Source organism: Heloderma suspectum, chromosome 1, assembly GCF_057233095.1.
Source record: "Heloderma suspectum isolate Gila_16-S chromosome 1, 16-S_ref, whole genome shotgun sequence".
NCBI classification, from domain to species: domain Eukaryota; kingdom Metazoa; phylum Chordata; class Lepidosauria; order Squamata; family Helodermatidae; genus Heloderma; species Heloderma suspectum.
The window spans coordinates 205249213-205266213 of record NC_139458.1 but is presented as its reverse complement, the minus strand read 5'-3'; the positions used below and the strand labels follow the sequence as shown (position 1 = coordinate 205266213).

Sequence of the window (17001 nt, the reverse complement as noted above, 5' to 3'; positions counted from 1 at the left end):
CCTGTTAAGTTGGAGCAGGCTGGCGAGAGTAGCTGTCAGCTCCCATTAACTTCACTGGCGCCTCTGGGAACTTGCCGCATTGCTCTTTTAGTCTGCGGTGTCATCATCATTCTTGAGCTCTGCCCTTAACTGCGATTTGTGAGCATCCGTTCCAAACAAATGTGCTGTGCTGTGCTGCTGATCACTGCAGTATCACTGCTGATCTAGAAATTTTAAAAAAAGGGAATGAAAAGTCCGCCCTGCCTTTTGAAGTGTTGGAGGCATCCGTGTTTTTCAGATAGCGGCTGAAGCCCATGCCGTTGGGAGGGCTCTTAACTAGGGATGGTTGAAAAATTTGCTCCATGGAGGATTTGTCTGAGCTGTACCTCCCGGGACTGAACACAGACCTTACGCAATTTGCAGATGGAAATCCGTACATTTTGGAGCTTGCAGTGGGTTCCGCAGAACACCCCCCAAAACTTTCTCATGTTTGCAAACTGTGCAAAAGACCTGCATGCATTTCTAAAACGTGCACAGGCACATTCTAGTAAATGGGGTGCATGGGTACAAAAATGTATACATTTAAAAAATGTGAACGAAAAATGCGTCATTTGAAAAATGCGTGCAAAAATACATGAAGATTTCTGTGTGGGGAAAAACCCCTGTACAGAACCAGGATGTAATAAGCTTGGCAGCAGAAAAACGAGCATTTCAACGCGATGGAGCTTGACAGTTCCGCCCATCCCTTTTCTTAACAGTCTACAACTCCTATCAGCTCCAGCTAGCATGGCCAATGTTTGCAAAACATCTAGAAGGCACCAGGTTGGGGAAGGCTGACATAGCAGCTAACACTGAACTATCCACTGTGATGTTCCTGGTTTAAATTGTGCCTTCTGCTATGAACTAGTAGGGGATGTCGATAGTTTGTTTATCCATTCAAACCATTTTTACCCCACTCTTCTTCAGTTTGCCCTTTACAGAATCCAGTAGGGCATTGCTGGCAATCAATGGCATATGTCACAGTGGAAGATGAGCCGATGTATGAACCACTGATGTTGTGAATGGTAACATTAGGTCCTGTAATAGTGTTGCCAGAGTAGATATAGGTACAGAGTTGGCAAGCATCTGCGTCTGCATCTCTACTGCAAGGTCTGTTGTTGCTGTGAATAATCTTTTTAGGTTGGGCAACTGTAAGCGAGTGCAGGCTTACCACCCACGGCCTGTGGGAGGAAAGCGTCATTGTCCAGGAGGGGCAGTAGATCATTGATGATACATTTGGCTGGTCTTTGCTGGGAAGTGTAGGTGACAACAGGTGTTGTTTTCTCCTCTGGAAACCACGCTAATATATGTGAAGTATAGGAATTATGTTTAATTGTGTACGAGTTAGTGTTACATAAATTCTAAGTATTAGCATGAAGCACAATATTACAACAGTGCATCCAGGAAATTGCACAACTACGACAACTCAGGACAGTGTGGCTGCTCTACCCACCCAATACACGGCCTTGTGCAAATCTAATGTGAACGGAGAGGTGGGTGGCAGAGAGATGCTAAGAGAATGGCAATTTTAAGTGCAATCGCGGCCCCATCAGCAGGACTAGAAACCCTCTACTGCGATCACATAACATTAACTCAAGCACACAAGCTTGTACCACTGATGGATCTCAAGAAGACAGTGACTGCTTTACACGAGCCTGGGTGGTTGCAGCTGAAATGGGCTAAACTTATCAGGATTCACAGCTTGTTGATGGCATTATTTGATAAACTGCATGGTAAAGAAGGATTGAGAAAAAGTGTCCACTAATGTGTCATTTCCCTTCCCCATATCTCAACCAGGGTCTGGTGGTGATGTCTGCGGAACTGGAAGAGGTAGTAAATAGCATTTTGAAGGGCAAAATTCCAGGCATGTGGATGAATAAGTCTTACCCAAGCCTCAAACCACTTGGCAGCTACGTGAATGATTTTCTTACCAGACTGAAGTTCTTACAGGTGAGCACATCAACTGTGCAAAATGTGCCCAGCTTTTCAGGATGACGTTTTTCTTGATCCTAGGTGACAACTGCACTATCTTCACACATGCATGTACGCACACATGACACGCACAGGCTTCTATGTAATGAATAACTGAATTGCTACTTCAGATTCTCAGTAGACATTGTTTACGTCAAGTTTGGTCATCAATGCTTTTGACAGATACTCAATATGTTTTGCTATGTGCATGCACCTCATTAAGATGGTTACTGTATATTAAAAGTTTTTGCAGGAGAGATAGTCATCCAGCCATGGGGAAAGAAGAACTGCTGTGATGGAGGAAGGCACAATGAAAATATATACGTGGGAGATAGGTTGCTGTTATTGTGTTGGGACATTTGAGTTAAGATCTACCAAAAGTCAAGCGCAGGCCTGCAGTTGAATTCAAGCCCAAATGTGCTTGCTACCTCAGCAAAACGTTTGAGAAAACAAGAGCACGAGAGCTACAATCTCCCCGTCATGCTGAGGGTACCTTTCACAACTTGCTAATTACAGACTGCTTTAGCCATATGAAAGGGCCGGCATCTTCTTCAGCCCTTTAGGATTGCATCGGCTAGAATCATGTGTTAGAGTTTGTGCCTGGATTGAGGGTCCCATGCCCAAGTGGAAGGCCCTTCTGCTCACAGCTATTCCTCCCCACAACCAAACTTCCACTGGTCCACTCTGGAGCCCTCCATGCCACATTCCATGTTCTGGAGGGTCACCCAATTCTAAAAAGCCAAGAAAGCCACCCCACCCACCCCACTGCTGCACAAGTGATGTTCTGCTTGTGCTTCTCTGGATACAACCCTCTGAGTTTTTAATGCTAAACATCCAAATTTCCCTCCTCTCTTGCTGCAGACATGGTATGAGAATGGAACTCCTCCTACATTCTGGCTTTCTGGCTTTTTCTTCACTCAAGCCTTCTTAACTGGTGCCCAGCAGAATTTTGCCAGGAAATACACTATCCCAATAGATCTCCTAGGGTTTGACTATGAAGTCCTGGAAGACAAGGAATACAAACATGCTCCTGAAGATGGTGAATATACAATCAAACGTTCATTAAAATTTTGTCCAAACTCTAACATGATTAATTATCACATTTGTACCCTACCCTCGATCTAAGCTGGGGGGAGAGGGGAGCACTTTCACCCCAAGGGCTGAATTGAGTTTTGAAGAAGTTCTTGGAGGAAGGAAGTGGCACATTCCAGTAGTAGGGGGGCTGAAGGCAAAGGGGACAGGGCCAAATATACAAAAACAACCAGCATACTGTAGCTGAAAGCTCTTACTCCCAGTAACTAAGCCTTAGGAGAGGCATTTCAATCTTTTAGAATGGGGAAAAAACTGGACAAAAGCTGGGAAACCACTGAAGGATCGGTGGTTGGGGGAAAGGGGATGGAGCCATGGAAAGGGGGCATGGCCATCTGAGGAACTCTGGAGGGCCAGATGTGCCCCGCCCAGGAGGGCCAGATGTGCCCCGCCCAGGAGGGCCAGATGTGCCCCACCCAGGAGGGCCAGATGTGCCCCAGGTTCCCCATCTGCTTGAAGCTCAGGGAAAAGTTTTTATCTTCACAACAACCATATAAGGTAGGTTAAGGAGTATGACTGGCCCAAGGTTGTCTAGTGGGCTTCATGGCTGAGCAGGGATTTGAACCCAGGTCTTTCTGGCCTTTGTCCACGATCTGTTCACTACACTACCTCATAGTTGAGACATGTCCAAGTTTAAATGGAATTATACATTCATGCTTAGAAAAATAATCTTGAGAAGCAATATTTGTAGCAACAAGTGATTCAGGAGTCATCATCCTTCATGACAGCTATGGAGAATTAGGTTGTGGCCCAGTAGTTCTAATGCTTTATGGAGAATCAGGTTGTGGCACAGTAGTTCTAATGCTTATCTCACATATACTGATGTTATGCACAGGTTTCATGTAAGAAATTGTACGATACTGTTATGTAGGCTGTAATGCTTAATGGGCCTTTGCACATATAAATTGCTGTATGTACATCTGTTCGTGCAGTGGGAAACCGCCACTTCCATTCACATCTATATGCCAAAATTATTCATGGCTAATTCTTCTCTCAATGGGATAATTAAGCTGCACAAAGCAAGAAATCCATTTACAGGCAGAGGTTTCCCTAACAGTGATTGTGGTCTGTACCTATAACCCAACATAAATACAGGCTATTTAAAAGATACCTCATCTTATTTTACCATTTGGTGTGCAGTATTTCTATACCAATAAGCCTTTCTGTGTTCCTTTCCAAATAAATACAGGAGTCTATGTTCATGGGTTGTTCCTGGATGGAGCTCGCTGGAACAGGAAGACTAAGAAGCTAGGGGAATCTTACCCCAAAATCCTTTATGATAGTATGCCAGTGGTTAGTATTTACCCTATAAATAAGAATTTGACTTTTCTAGCTTAGACTGTAGTCCTATACCCATTTTCTTGGGTGTAAGCACCATTGAATGCAATGGCATGTACTTTTCAGGAGACATGTTTCAGATTGCACTGTTAGGCTTATGTGGCAGTAAATCCCATTTAACTCACCGAGTTAACTTCTGTATAAGTTTGGACTACAAGAGACTGATTCATTCACGCAGATTCATCACTCAATAATTGCTGTCTTTCAGCTGAATATTGATCTATATCCATGGAAACAAATTGCGTTTAAAGAGACTAAAACTGCATGTATGGCACTGGATCCTTGATGGCCAGTTTATGCATGTGCATCATTTATGTAATTCATGTGCACATGTGAACGCACCCTCACTCCAAAATTGTGCTCTAACAGCATTACTATGTGGCAAGTGCATTTCCCTATACCAATTAATACTTTGCACAGAGCTGCATAAAAGGATGCTGTGTCCAATTTTGGAGGGTGTGTGCAAGTATTTGCACATGCTCAAGAGCACACAAGGCCCAATTCTTCTCCATGCCCAGATAAATTGTTTATCATCCATCTTTGGCCTGAAGCAGAATACCAGGTTTTAAGACTATCTCTTTGCTGCCTTTGTCACAGATGTGGTTAAAGCCTTGCAAAAGGTCTGACATTCCTGACCGACCCAGTTACTTGGCTCCAGTGTACAAGACGAGTGAGAGAAGAGGAACTTTGTCCACTACAGGCCACTCCACCAATTTTGTGATTGCCATGATACTTCCATCAGATAAACCAGAGGAACACTGGATTGGACGAGGGGTGGCACTGTTATGCCAGCTGAACTCATAACCCCGTGCACAGGCCGTGAGAAAGAGAGAGCGAGAAGACTGACGTGTGAGCCTACCATTTTCACAATTTATGTTTTTTAACTACTACTTTCTGAAGAAACGCAAATGTTTGGAAGCTTTTAAATCCATTAGTACCTTTGAGTTTGTAAAAAATAATTTTAAAAAATTAAAAAATTAAGGAAGAAAAAAAGACCTTGGAAAAAATAGTCAACATGTTTGCTTATTCAATAATTTTATTTTCTTACATTCCTTATGAACAAGGAATATACATAAGATAAACACAACACTGTCGACAATGAACAAAAACAGCATTTAATCACTTCCATCTTTATAATTTTTTTTTTTTAAAAAAATGGATTTTGTTATAATAAAACAACCCCCCGCCCCCACCCCCAAAAAGAAGCTGATATCTCAAATATCTTTCAGGACCATAATCACATTGTTTCAACCATAAGGAAAGAAGTCACACTGCATCCTAGGATACTACAGCATTTTCTAAGCAATAATAATCACAGCTGATTGAGTGCAGTGTGATTGACATGGGATGTCACACAGTGACAGCATTGTAAGATACAAGAAACATTTATGCCCTCCAACAAATACATGTTTAAATGAGACTGGACTCCAGCAGAATGGAATGGTGAAGCCAGGTAGAAATGTAGCGGAATCTCGATTGTCCCAAATGTGACTTAAAAACCACTGCATTGCAAAATGTTCTGGGAATTCAATACTCAAGGAAACAGGAGAAGCCATGGCTGCTGTCTTGCTCTTCACAAAGTGTAACAAGCGCACACAAATGAGGGAGCATCCCATCCTGAAGGAAAGTACAAACCTGATCACTCCTCAACAGGACCTGTGCGTTTTATCATTTTTCTCTTTCAAAAATCTATTAACAAGAGCTAATTTTTGTTGTTTCCCTAGATAGGCAACATTGCTATACCACATGCCAGCAAAATGAAAGAAAAAAAGATACTACCTGAAATAGAAAAAGCTTTTATTCATAATTACAAAAATAAACCTTAAAAATCAGGTCCCCCCCACCCCGTTTCCCCCCCCCCCGACTAAAAATTTAACTTCAGCAATGCCATGACCCTTCTGTCTATTTGGCAGATTTAATTAAAATGAAATCAGAGTCCCAAAGCCAGGGAAAGCCCTATTCATTTCAATGGGAGCGCAGCATCACTTTCTCTGGCTTGGAGCTAGAAATTTTCAACTACAAAATTCCATCCTCTCCAGTGAGGAGGGCAAGGTCAGTAGGTAGGATCCAACCCTATGGTCCTTACAGTTGTGAGAGTCCCAATGTTCCAAATGAATTCTCTTTACTAACAGAATGCAGGATCCAAATCTCGGTTTGGAAACACCAACCAGTCAAAACTTGGTTGACTCTTAATACTATACCAACCCCCAACAAAAGTCACTCAACATAACTTTAAAGTAGACAATGGTAGTCACATAAAAGAGGAATGACTAGAGAAAGACATGGAAGGATGCGGGGGGGAGGTTTGCTTTAACTTGGAATGAAGGCCTTGTTCAGTTTTCTCACCAAGTTTGTTTTTAGGAGCCATCTGCCAGGATGAAACTACAAGAGCCAAATAAAACTACAGGAGCCAAGTTGTACTTTACCCAGCTTAGCTTGTATAGAGAGAGGTGAACAAAGACATAATTGCATGCTGGAAGAAACCAACTGCCATGCTTAGCTAGGACTCTTTTACGTTTACATTAGACTGGAACATGAACAGGGCTTGAGCTTCTGACAAACTCCCAATATCAGAGCACAGAGAAGACCAATCTGTACCTGGCAACACAACCTGCTTGGCACTACACAGCCAAATATTAAAGCTGATTTCTGCAGGTTAAGGCTTTTGGCTCAGCCTCTCCTCCCCATCGATGTGCACCATGAGTTTACAACAACTGCTTTACTAGGGCCTGCTCCAGAATTACCTCTGCAGTGTGCCTCCTTCCCATACTGCTCCAGTAACATAGGAACTCTGCGGTCAGGTGGGAGACGTCAACCATGCAACCGTGTCACCTCCCCCCTGCCCCCCCGCCCCAAGGAGGTAGAGATGGTAAGTCACCCAAGGGGCTCTTCTGACATGATGTTCCAATGTTACAGGAAGGAGCCAAATTACAGCAGCAACGTAGCAACAAGCCCTAGGTGAAAGGATGTAACAAAAATTTAAACAATGCTTGTGCAGCAAATGCTGAAAGTGGGCATTTAATTGACAAAGCTCCCAGTTCCAAGCAATGGCAGGTGATCTAAACTCAGGTGACAAGGCATTCAAAGTAATACATTCAAAAGTGTTCTTGGGAATTATGTAAACAGTCTCCAGGACTGCCTCTGAGGGCCACTGCTGTGATCTGTAGATTAGCTCTTCTCAGCCTGGATTTGTTTTTTAAGGTTATCATGTGAGAAAAGAATTTGGCTGTTGTGGCCGAAGTAAATCCAATGTAGGCGCTTCGTTAGAGGAGCAAAGAAACAAATCCAAAGCACAAACTGCTCAGTAGTTCAGGTTTCAAGTAGCACTATGTATTACGCTACTGCAGCAAAAGGACCAAAGAGAGTCCCCAAGCAGTCTTAACTATTCAGCACTTTGCTTACAAAAGTCTACAAGCTAACATCAAATACCTAATACTCGTCAACCCCACCCCCCCACCAATGGAACACAGGACTCCAAGGCTCCAGGGAGAAACCTGTAGCTTGTTTCCTTGGGCTTCAATAGGACAAGAATACAGCATGGCATGACCACCGTACAGGGGAAGAGGCTCTTGGATCTGCAGTTCTCCCTCCCAAGGGAGCTGGAAATGGCAGAGTTGCTGGACTAGGAGGAGTGCAAAGCAGTGGCTGCAGGCAAGAATGTCTTGCTTCAGACCCTGTACTGATGAGCTGATTGGCAAAGGACTGAGTCAAGGGCGAGGAACTGAAGACAAGCATCAGAACCAGAAGACAACAACATGGTTTCACTTTGGTCACCAACCATTCAGCACAGTGCAAAACAGCTGACAAAAGATTACTAGAGCAAATGCAAGGGTTGCAGACAAGCGCACCTCTCGCACTGCCCTAAGGCAACAGATGAATATAACATGCTTGAGAACAGTTTACATATTTTTTTAAAAGAAAGCAACCCCACCCAGAATGCTCTCTGGTCATGCATTGCCTGGTGTATTTTTTTCATAAGTGTATTGGGGGGGGGGGGGTGAGGGAAAGGAAACCGGTTCAGACGCTGTGGCAAGGCCCATGGGCTGTCTGTAGAGGATGACTTGGAACTCTTGCTTTGGCTCTCTGAAGAAGGGTGCATTTCACCATTTGCTCAAGTATAACATGAAAGGCTTTGTCAGCAAGGGCTCCGACTGCTGCTGCACACTGCAAAGGTAACTGAAGAATGACGCACTTGCACTAACAGCATCCTGAGCACCGCGTTTACAGTTCCTGTTTCCAACATGGGCCTGATTTAAAAAAAAGAAAAGAATCTAGATCTTACCCTTTGGGAAGCTGAACTGCATTCAGACAGGCCTTTTGTTTGTTTGTCTTAGCCAGGAAGCAGGAGCTTGTTTGTGCAGAGACCAGAATACGGTTACTTGCAAAAGCAGCGCACGCCACTGCTTTGCCTGGGAACAAATGTGCATACAGTACAACAGTGCATACTGAAAGCCGTACAGTAATGTTGTTGTAGCCACAGTTTAAAAAAAGTACTGAAAATGGTCAAAACTGGATGTCCAACACTATTTTGTCTTCATAAAGGGCAATCACCAACATGATGGCAAAACCCAGGACCAGTCCTAAATTCTGAAGGATGAATTGCCCCACTGGACAGTAGCCGTGCTCTTCGTTGTCTCCATCCCCATGAAGCATTTCTGGAAGCTGAAAGGAAAAACGGGGCTGAGTAACCATCTCCCATTTAGTCAGTTCACACCACCTTGGGGGGAAACCACTAGCACTGTAAGAACCACATACTGCTCTTGACCAAGATTTTGCTTAGGTCTGCAGTTTAGAAACACCGACGTTCCTTGTAACGGAACTGATCACTTAACCCTGTGGTCTCCAATGCGGTGCCCATGATTTTTATTTTTTCAAAAAGGATTAACAATGCTTTTGGCACGCTGTAGAGCAAAAGGCTACCCTCCAGTGCCATCTTTACCTGGATTCAAAAAAGCCATTGTGGAAACCTGCGGCCTATACTGCACCACTTTTGGTTGTTCTATCAGGAGGTAACTTAGCTCCATCCAGGTACACATGTAACCTGGAGGTTCATCCCCAGTGAGCATCACCATTGCTGTGGCTAGGGCTGATGGTAGTTGTTGTCTAACACATCTGGGGGGCCCCAGCTTGGAGTAAGGGGCTGCTGTAATGGCTCTCACCTCACTGGCATAATGGAAAAAGGAGCCCTCAGTGGTGGCTACAGGTAATTCAACAGAGATAAAGTGGGGAGCGGCAGGCAGTAGCTACAGCCTGTATCAGGCATACCAAATAGCAGCTAATCCCAGGCACAACTTGTTTACCTTAATGAAATTGTTACAAAACAGCGATGTGCGCACATCTTTTATGCACACAACACAAAGGAGCGTGAATCTTACCATATCCACAAGGGCTACATAGAGGAACATGCCGGCTGTGATGGCAAAGATCCAGAGGGTGATGTTATTGGCATACTGTCCCACAGCTGTTCCTATTAGCATGCCTACATACGCCATCATGGCCGAGAGGAGGTTGTAAACAATGGCCTGTTTCACAGTCATGCCCGCTTTCAGAAGCACCGCAAAGTCACCTAAAAGAAAGATGGAATGGTCACGAACACAACAATGGCTCATTCAGCTACCATCAGGGAATCCTTGCTTAAAGAAACCCAAGATGTATTTTGGGGGATCGTTGTGTAGCCTCAAATTGATGTGATCAAAATGGGTTGATAAAACACGCTGTTTCGAAGCATTCACATTCCGTTTTTAAATACCCAGTTTTATCTATTGCTATATCCATGTTAAAAGTAGTTCTTGCATATATTGTGATTTTTGTTAATGCAGTAAGTCTTTGGACTGTGGTTTCATCTCCTGGGTTAAGTGGGAATTCTAACAGTTAAACACTGCTGCCAATGGAGCAGGCCCAGCAGTGGAGGTTCATGCTCCAGAATGAAGGGCAGGGGTGAGATACGATCCCATGATTTGGTCCTGAAGGCTTAACCATGGTGAAGCACTTGGCAGTATTATGGCTGCATTATCCCTTTTTGTATTTTTATCAAGACACCTGTCGTCCACTGTTGTGAATCCGGTGGCTTTATTCTACCCTAGCAGCACAAATCTCCTGGATAAATGAGTGGCTAGCAATCCAGCTTCTGCTACTGCCAGGAAAAAAATTATCCCTGCAATCATGGGCCGAAAACAGAGTTTAGCTGCAGAATAATGGCACGTGGGAGAAATTAATTGGAGGATGAAAATCAAAGAAGCAATTTAAAAGGCACAAAGCCAGCTGACAACTTCCAAGTCCAGGACATGATCACTTGATCCCTTCCTGCAATCCTATAAATCTGCAGAAGTGAGAACAGAGCCTCAGTAAGGTGGTCTGTGTGGAAGTGCTCATGGCCATGGAGAAGAAAAGCAGTCAGAGCAGACATAAAAAACTTGAGTCAAGAAGCACAGCCCTATCTCTGACATACTGAAGCACATGGGTGGACAAGAGCTTCCCACACTGTTGGTATAGTGCTTTAGCACTAAACCAGAAACATAGGAAAATGCAGGATGCTTACCTGTAACTGTAGTTCTTTGAGTGGTCATCTGTGCATTCACACATGGGGGGGGGGATGCTCTGCGCCTGTGCTGAGCCTCATTCAGGAAACTTCTAAAGCTGAGGAAGGTTTGGCAGGAACCCTCTCCCACCGGTCCACTATGCATGTCCCAGCAGGTTCCTACCCGTTCCCCCAGTTCCTTGAGACTGCCTAGTGTGGCCTTGAATCTGAGGGAAAACCATACCTCGGTACCAACATTGAGTTTGACATTGACACCAAAGTGGGGGTGGTGGGTGGGTTGTGTGAATGCACAGATGACCACTCAAATAACTAGTTACAGGTAAGCAACCTGCATTTCTTCTTTGTGGTCTCTGTGCATCACACATTTGGGTGATTAACAAGCTCACTTAATGGTGGTGGGTAGGTGTCTCATGACAAAAAAGATGACAGCACGGCTCGTCCAAAAGTACAGTCAGAACTTGCCTGGACATCCAGTTTGTAATGCTTCACAAATGTCGAGGGTTTTGACCATGTCACTGCTTTACACGACGCCGACACTGGCACACCTTTGCCAAGGACTGTAGAGGTGGAAACCCCTCATGTGGAATGCTCCAGAACGTGAGATGGATGCTCCAAGCCTGATACGTCATAGGCTAAACCAGTAGTCCGCACAAGCCATGAGGACAGCCTTTGAGAAGAGACAAGGGAACCCTTCTTGGGACCACTGCAGCATACGAAAAGTCACTACATCTTACGGAAAGATGCTGTCCTTGATTTATAAAAGGCCAATGCCCTCTTTACATCCAGAGCATGCAACTTCCTTTCCGGGTCAGAAGATGGGTTCAGGAAAAAAGTTGGAAGTGAGATGGATTAGTCGACATGAAAATCAGAAACCACCTTTGGCAAAAAATCAATGTCCGGTCTCAGGTCAACCTTGTGCTTATGAAGGATCAGATAGGGATGACAAACCTGTAAAGCACAAATCTCACTGACACATCTGGAGGACGTGATGGCAACCAAAAAGGCCACTTTCCACGTTAATAATCAAAGGTGTCCAGAGGTTCAAAGGGTTTCGAGAGGAGAGTGTGAAGATTCCATCGAGGCACCAGTTTTCATCAGAGGTGATAAATTATTTAGGCCCCGCAGAAACTGATAAGTAGTAGGATGAGTGAAAAGAGAAAAACCTTGAACTTGTCCCTTATAAAAAGAAAGAGCTGCAAGATAAACCCTTATGGATGACAGTTTTAAACCTTTCTGAAACAAGTGATGTAAAAATAAAAGAACATCTTCAACTGATCCCTTAAAGGGAACAAAACCATGGAGAGTTGCAAACTTCAAAAACGATGACCACCCCAGCCATATAGAATCGATGTGTAGCAGGCTTCTGAGCTGCGTCCAGAACTGCCTAGACTTCTGACAGGAGCAGAGTACTGATACTTGTTGCCAAATTCTCCAGGCTGTGAGTCTCAGGGTGTTGAGATCCAGATGCCAAGTCCTGCCTTGATCCTGAGAAATCAGATCCAAGGAATGTGGAAGGCGAACAAACTGCTTTTTTGACAGGAGCAGCAGAGCTGCAAATCACAGCTGCCTTCACCACCAAGGGGTGATCAAAATGCAGTCTGTCTTGTCGTCTGCTAGTTTCCGAAGTACCCTCGAGAGGAGGGGAAAGGGAGAGAACAGAACACTTCCCCGTGCCATTGAAGTTGAAAGTCATTGCCCAACGATGATCAACAGATCCCCGCTCTTGTGCAGAACCTCTTGCAAATCGCATTCGATGGTCATGAACAAATCCATCGCTGGCCAACCTCATCTCCAGAAAAGGTGATGCAAGATGGAGGTGGACATCTGCCATTCCTGGGATGATTTGTACAACCAGCTCAGAGTGTCTGCCAAAACACTGTCTTCTCCAGCAATGTGAAGAGCGCTCAAAAGAATGTCCCATTGAATTACCCACTGGAATACGTCCAGCATGAGACAGACAAGCTTGGACGAATGCGTGCCCCCTTGCTTCTTGACGTGCCACAACACAGCCATATTGTCGGTCAGGACTTGCACATGCCTTCCTCAAAGGCAAGTCTTGAATGCATGCATTATTTTCCAAATGGCAAGAAATTCGAGGTAATTTATTTATTTCATTTCTATACCGCCCAATAGCCGAAGCTCTCTGGGCGGTTCACAAAAATTAAAACCAAAGAGCACACAATAAAACAATATAAGATATATAAACATTAAAACCACAGTATAACAATAAAACCAGAATAAAACCTAGCAGCAATGCAGAGATTTAAAATACAGATTTAAAACAGCAAAGCTAAAAGTCTAGAAAGCTAAAATGCTAAAATGCCTGGGAAAATAAAAAGGTCTTCACCTAGCGCTGAAAAGAATACAATGTAGGTGCCAGGCGAACCTCATTAGGGAGCTCATTCTACAGCCGGGGTGCCGCAGCAGAAAAAGCCCTCCTCCTAGTAGCCACCCACCTCAATTCCTTTGGCAGGGGCTCACAGAGAAGGGCGCTGAGAATGATCTCAAGGTCCAGACAGGCAAATATGGGAGGAGGCGATCCTTCAGATAACCTGGCTCCAAGCCGTTAAGGGCTTTGACTGTTAATACAAGCACTTTGAATCGGGCCCAGAAATGGACTGGCATCCAGTGCAGCTGGAAAAGCACTGGCATAATATGAGCTTATTGGCCAGTCCCTGTTAACAATCTTGCTGCCCTATTTTGGATCAGCTGAAGTTTCCGGACCGTTTTCAAAGGCAGCCCCACGTATAACGCATTGCAGTAATCCAGACGAGAAGTTATCAGAGCATGGATAACTGTAGCAAGGCTATCTCTGTCCAGATAAGGGCGTAGTTGGTATACCAGCCTAAGCTGATAAAAAGTGCTCCGTGCCACTGAGCTCACCTGTGCCTCAAGTGACAGTTCTGGATCCAAGAGCACCCCCAAACTACGAATGTGATCCTTTAGGGGGAGTGCAACCCCCTCCAGAACAGGTTGAATATCACCTAGCCGGGCAGACGAACCACCCACTAACAGTACCTCTATCTTGTCTGGATTGAGCTTCAGTGTATTGGCCCTTATCTAGTCTATTACCGTGCCCAGACACTCAACTCAGAACAGCCACTGCCTCACCTGGGTTTGATGAGAAAGAGAGGTATTGCTGGGTATCATCTGCATATTGATGGCACCTCAGCCCATCCCTCCGGATAACCTCCCCCAATGGTTTCATGTAGATGTTAAACAGCATGGGGGATAAAATAGAGCCCTGTGGAACCCCATGGCATAATTGCCATGGCACAGGGCAATAATCCCCCAGCATCACCTTCTGGAATCGGCCATCCAAGTAGGAGCGGAACCACTGCAGTGCAGTGCTTCCAACTCCCAACCCAGACAACCTGTCCAGAAGGATACCATGGTCGATTTATTTTTATTTATTTATTATTAAATGTATTAATTGCCCATCTGGCTGGTCACCCAGCCACTCTGGGCGATGTACAGTGTATAATAAAACAGTTTAAAACAATAAAATTCTACAGTAAAAACGTTTTCTAAAATACCTTAACCCACCCCAAATGCCTGCCTGAACAACCACGTTTTTAATGCACAGCGGAAGCTCATTAAAGAGGGGGTATGGCGGAGTTCCCTAGGGAGGGAGTTACACAGAGTGGGGGCCACCACATAAAAAGCCCTCTCCCTCGTCCCCACCAGTCTAGCTGTCCTGGCTGATGGAACAGAGAGAAGGCCATCTGAGGCTGATCTTGTTAAGCGGCCTGTCTGGTGTTGCTGGAGGCGCTCCTTATGATGGTATCGAAAGCCGCTGAAAGGTCCAGGAGAATCAACAGGGTCGCACTCCCCCTGTCCCTCTCCCAGCAGAGGTCATCTCAAGACAGTTTCCGTTTCAAAACCAGGCCTGAAGCCTGACTTGAAATGGATCTAGATAATCTGTTTCATTCAAGAGTGCCTGGAGCTGTCCTGCAACCACCCGCTCAAGCACCTTGCCCAGGAAGGGGATGTTGGCTACTGGCCTATAATTGTTACCATCCTCCTGGTCCAGGTTAGGCTTTTTCAGGAGTGGTCTGATTACCACCTCTTTTAAAGAGGCTGGCTCCACGCCCTCTATCAAGGAGGAATTTACAACCTCCTGGATCCAGCCGGACATCCCCTCCTTATTTGATGTAATAAGCCATGAAGGGCAAGGGTCAAGCACACAAGTGGTCGATTGGACTTGGCCAAGCACCTTGTCCGCATCCTCAGGCCTCAATAACTGAAACTCATCCAATAAAACTGGACCAGACGGTGCTCTGAACGCCTCTACCAATGGAACTGCATTAATGGTGGTGTCCAATTCATAATGAATCTGAGTGACTTTGTCTTCAAAGTGCCATGCAAACTCGTCACAGTGTGCAACCGAGGGTTACACAATCTCTCTCCCTGGCCCAGAATGTAAAAGGCCGTGAACCACTCAGAAAAGCTCCACTGGATGACACTGAGAAGATGCAATGCTGGTGGAAAAGAACTGTCTTTTTGCCACCCTCACAGCCACAGAGTAGGCTCAATAATGAGCTCTAACCTGTATTCGGTCAGACTCAGCACAAGTTTTCCTCCACCTGCGTTCTAGACGTCTCCCCTCTTGCTTCATTGCCCTCAGCTCCGGTGTATACCAAGGAGCTGGCCGGGCTCTGCTCAGCGGGAGAGGGCGCTTGGGCACGATCGTGTCAATCGCTTCTCCAGACAATGTAGCTGGTATGCAAGAGGGAGCTTCTCCTTCGGAGGACATGTTTAATTTTGCTGAACAGGTTAGCAGAATGGCCCATTCATTGGGTACTGCAGTACAGCAACCAGTGCAGCATGTTCAGGACCTGGTTTTTGATGCAGTCCATACTCAATCGTCGAAACCGGTAGTGGTTCCCTTCCTCCCAACCTTCCTCCAAACGGTGCAACAATCATGGAAGGCCCCGTCTCCAATGGCATCAATGTCTAAGCATCTCGAATCCCTCTACTGCATGCAAGAGAAAGATGCTGCATTTTTATATTCACATCCATGACCAAATTCCATCATTGTGGAGTCAGTGCAAGGGCGATTGCAGAAGGTTCATGCCTTACCCGTTGACAAGGAGGGTAGAAGGTTGGACCTCTTGGAGAGGCAAATGTATTCTGCTGCTCTTGGTCTCCATGTGGCAAACTACAAGCCCATGATGGCCAGATATCTGTTTCCGTGGGAGAAGATCGACTCTCTTTGTGCTTATCTCTCAGAGGATTAAAGGGCTCTCGCCAGAATTTTTCAGGCAGAAGCTGTCAAGTTGTCTAGGCAGCAGATTAACTGTTCCTGTCATGAAGCTGACTGTAGCGTTAAGCCAATGGTGGGTGTGATTGCGTTCCAGAGGCATGTTTGATTGTGGTATGCAGGCTTAACTCCTGAGAATCGATCACGACTGAAGATTTGCCCTTTGATGGTGAAGGGCTCTTTAATGCTAAAACTGATGAACAAATGGACTCTGTTCAGAAAGCAAAGACAACTGCCCAAAAGATGGGTTTGGGTCCCCAACCTCCACAGCACCAATACAAGTCACGTAGGTGGTTCCATCATCAACCGTACAAGACCAAGCAGCAGTTCCATCATTATCCATGATATTAGCCCCTGCAGCAGAAGAAGCAGACCGCTCCTTCTTTGAAGTACGTCAGGGCCAAGGAAGGACTGACTCTTCTAAGCAGCGCATTTGACTTCCTGATGTTGGCCATCCCCAGTCTTCCCAGCCAACCTTTCTTCAGGACTGTTCTGGCTCATTTCCTGCCCACCTGGAAGATAATAACAGTGGACAACTGGGCGTCGGCTTGGCCGCTACTGACTGACTCTGTACTAGCCATGACGAGTGAGGAGGCACAGGCAGAGGTGGAACAAAGTCATCTCCTGCAGGAGGATGAGAGTGAGTCACTGATGGCCGAGGACGGTACCGAGGTGAAGCTGCCCCAAGGTATCTTGTCTGATCTTAATAATATCCTCAGTCCTGAGGACAAGGCCAGTCTTCAAAAGCATAACATCATGGAGGTGGGTAAGAGTACTCGGAACT

General features: G+C 45.3%; 2 protein-coding genes across 5 annotated transcripts in view; one reads left to right on the top strand and one right to left on the bottom strand.

The window, feature by feature from the left end:
- Positions 1–5417, top strand: part of DNAH7 (dynein axonemal heavy chain 7) — a 194031-nt gene extending 188614 nt beyond the window's left edge. Inside the window, exons 62-65 of the mRNA XM_084806680.1 lie at positions 1816–1968; positions 2851–3028; positions 4268–4371; positions 5014–5417. Coding sequence (XP_084662806.1) covers positions 1816–1968; positions 2851–3028; positions 4268–4371; positions 5014–5220 — 642 coding nt within the window. The 3' untranslated portion in view covers positions 5221–5417. The remainder of the gene's footprint in view (positions 1–1815; positions 1969–2850; positions 3029–4267; positions 4372–5013) is intronic.
- A 20-nt stretch (positions 5418–5437) lies between these two features.
- SLC39A10 (solute carrier family 39 member 10) overlaps positions 5438–17001 on the bottom strand; it is a 66840-nt gene continuing 55276 nt past the window's right edge. For 3 of the 4 annotated variants that reach the window (XM_084816403.1, XM_084816423.1, XM_084816411.1), the window contains 2 exons: positions 9792–9982; positions 5438–9078 (listed from right to left, as the gene is read on the bottom strand). In XM_084816403.1, coding sequence (XP_084672529.1) covers positions 8920–9078; positions 9792–9982 — 350 coding nt within the window. In that variant the 3' untranslated portion in view covers positions 5438–8919. The remainder of the gene's footprint in view (positions 9079–9791; positions 9983–17001) is intronic. The other variant, XR_014785253.1, reaches the window with a different exon arrangement.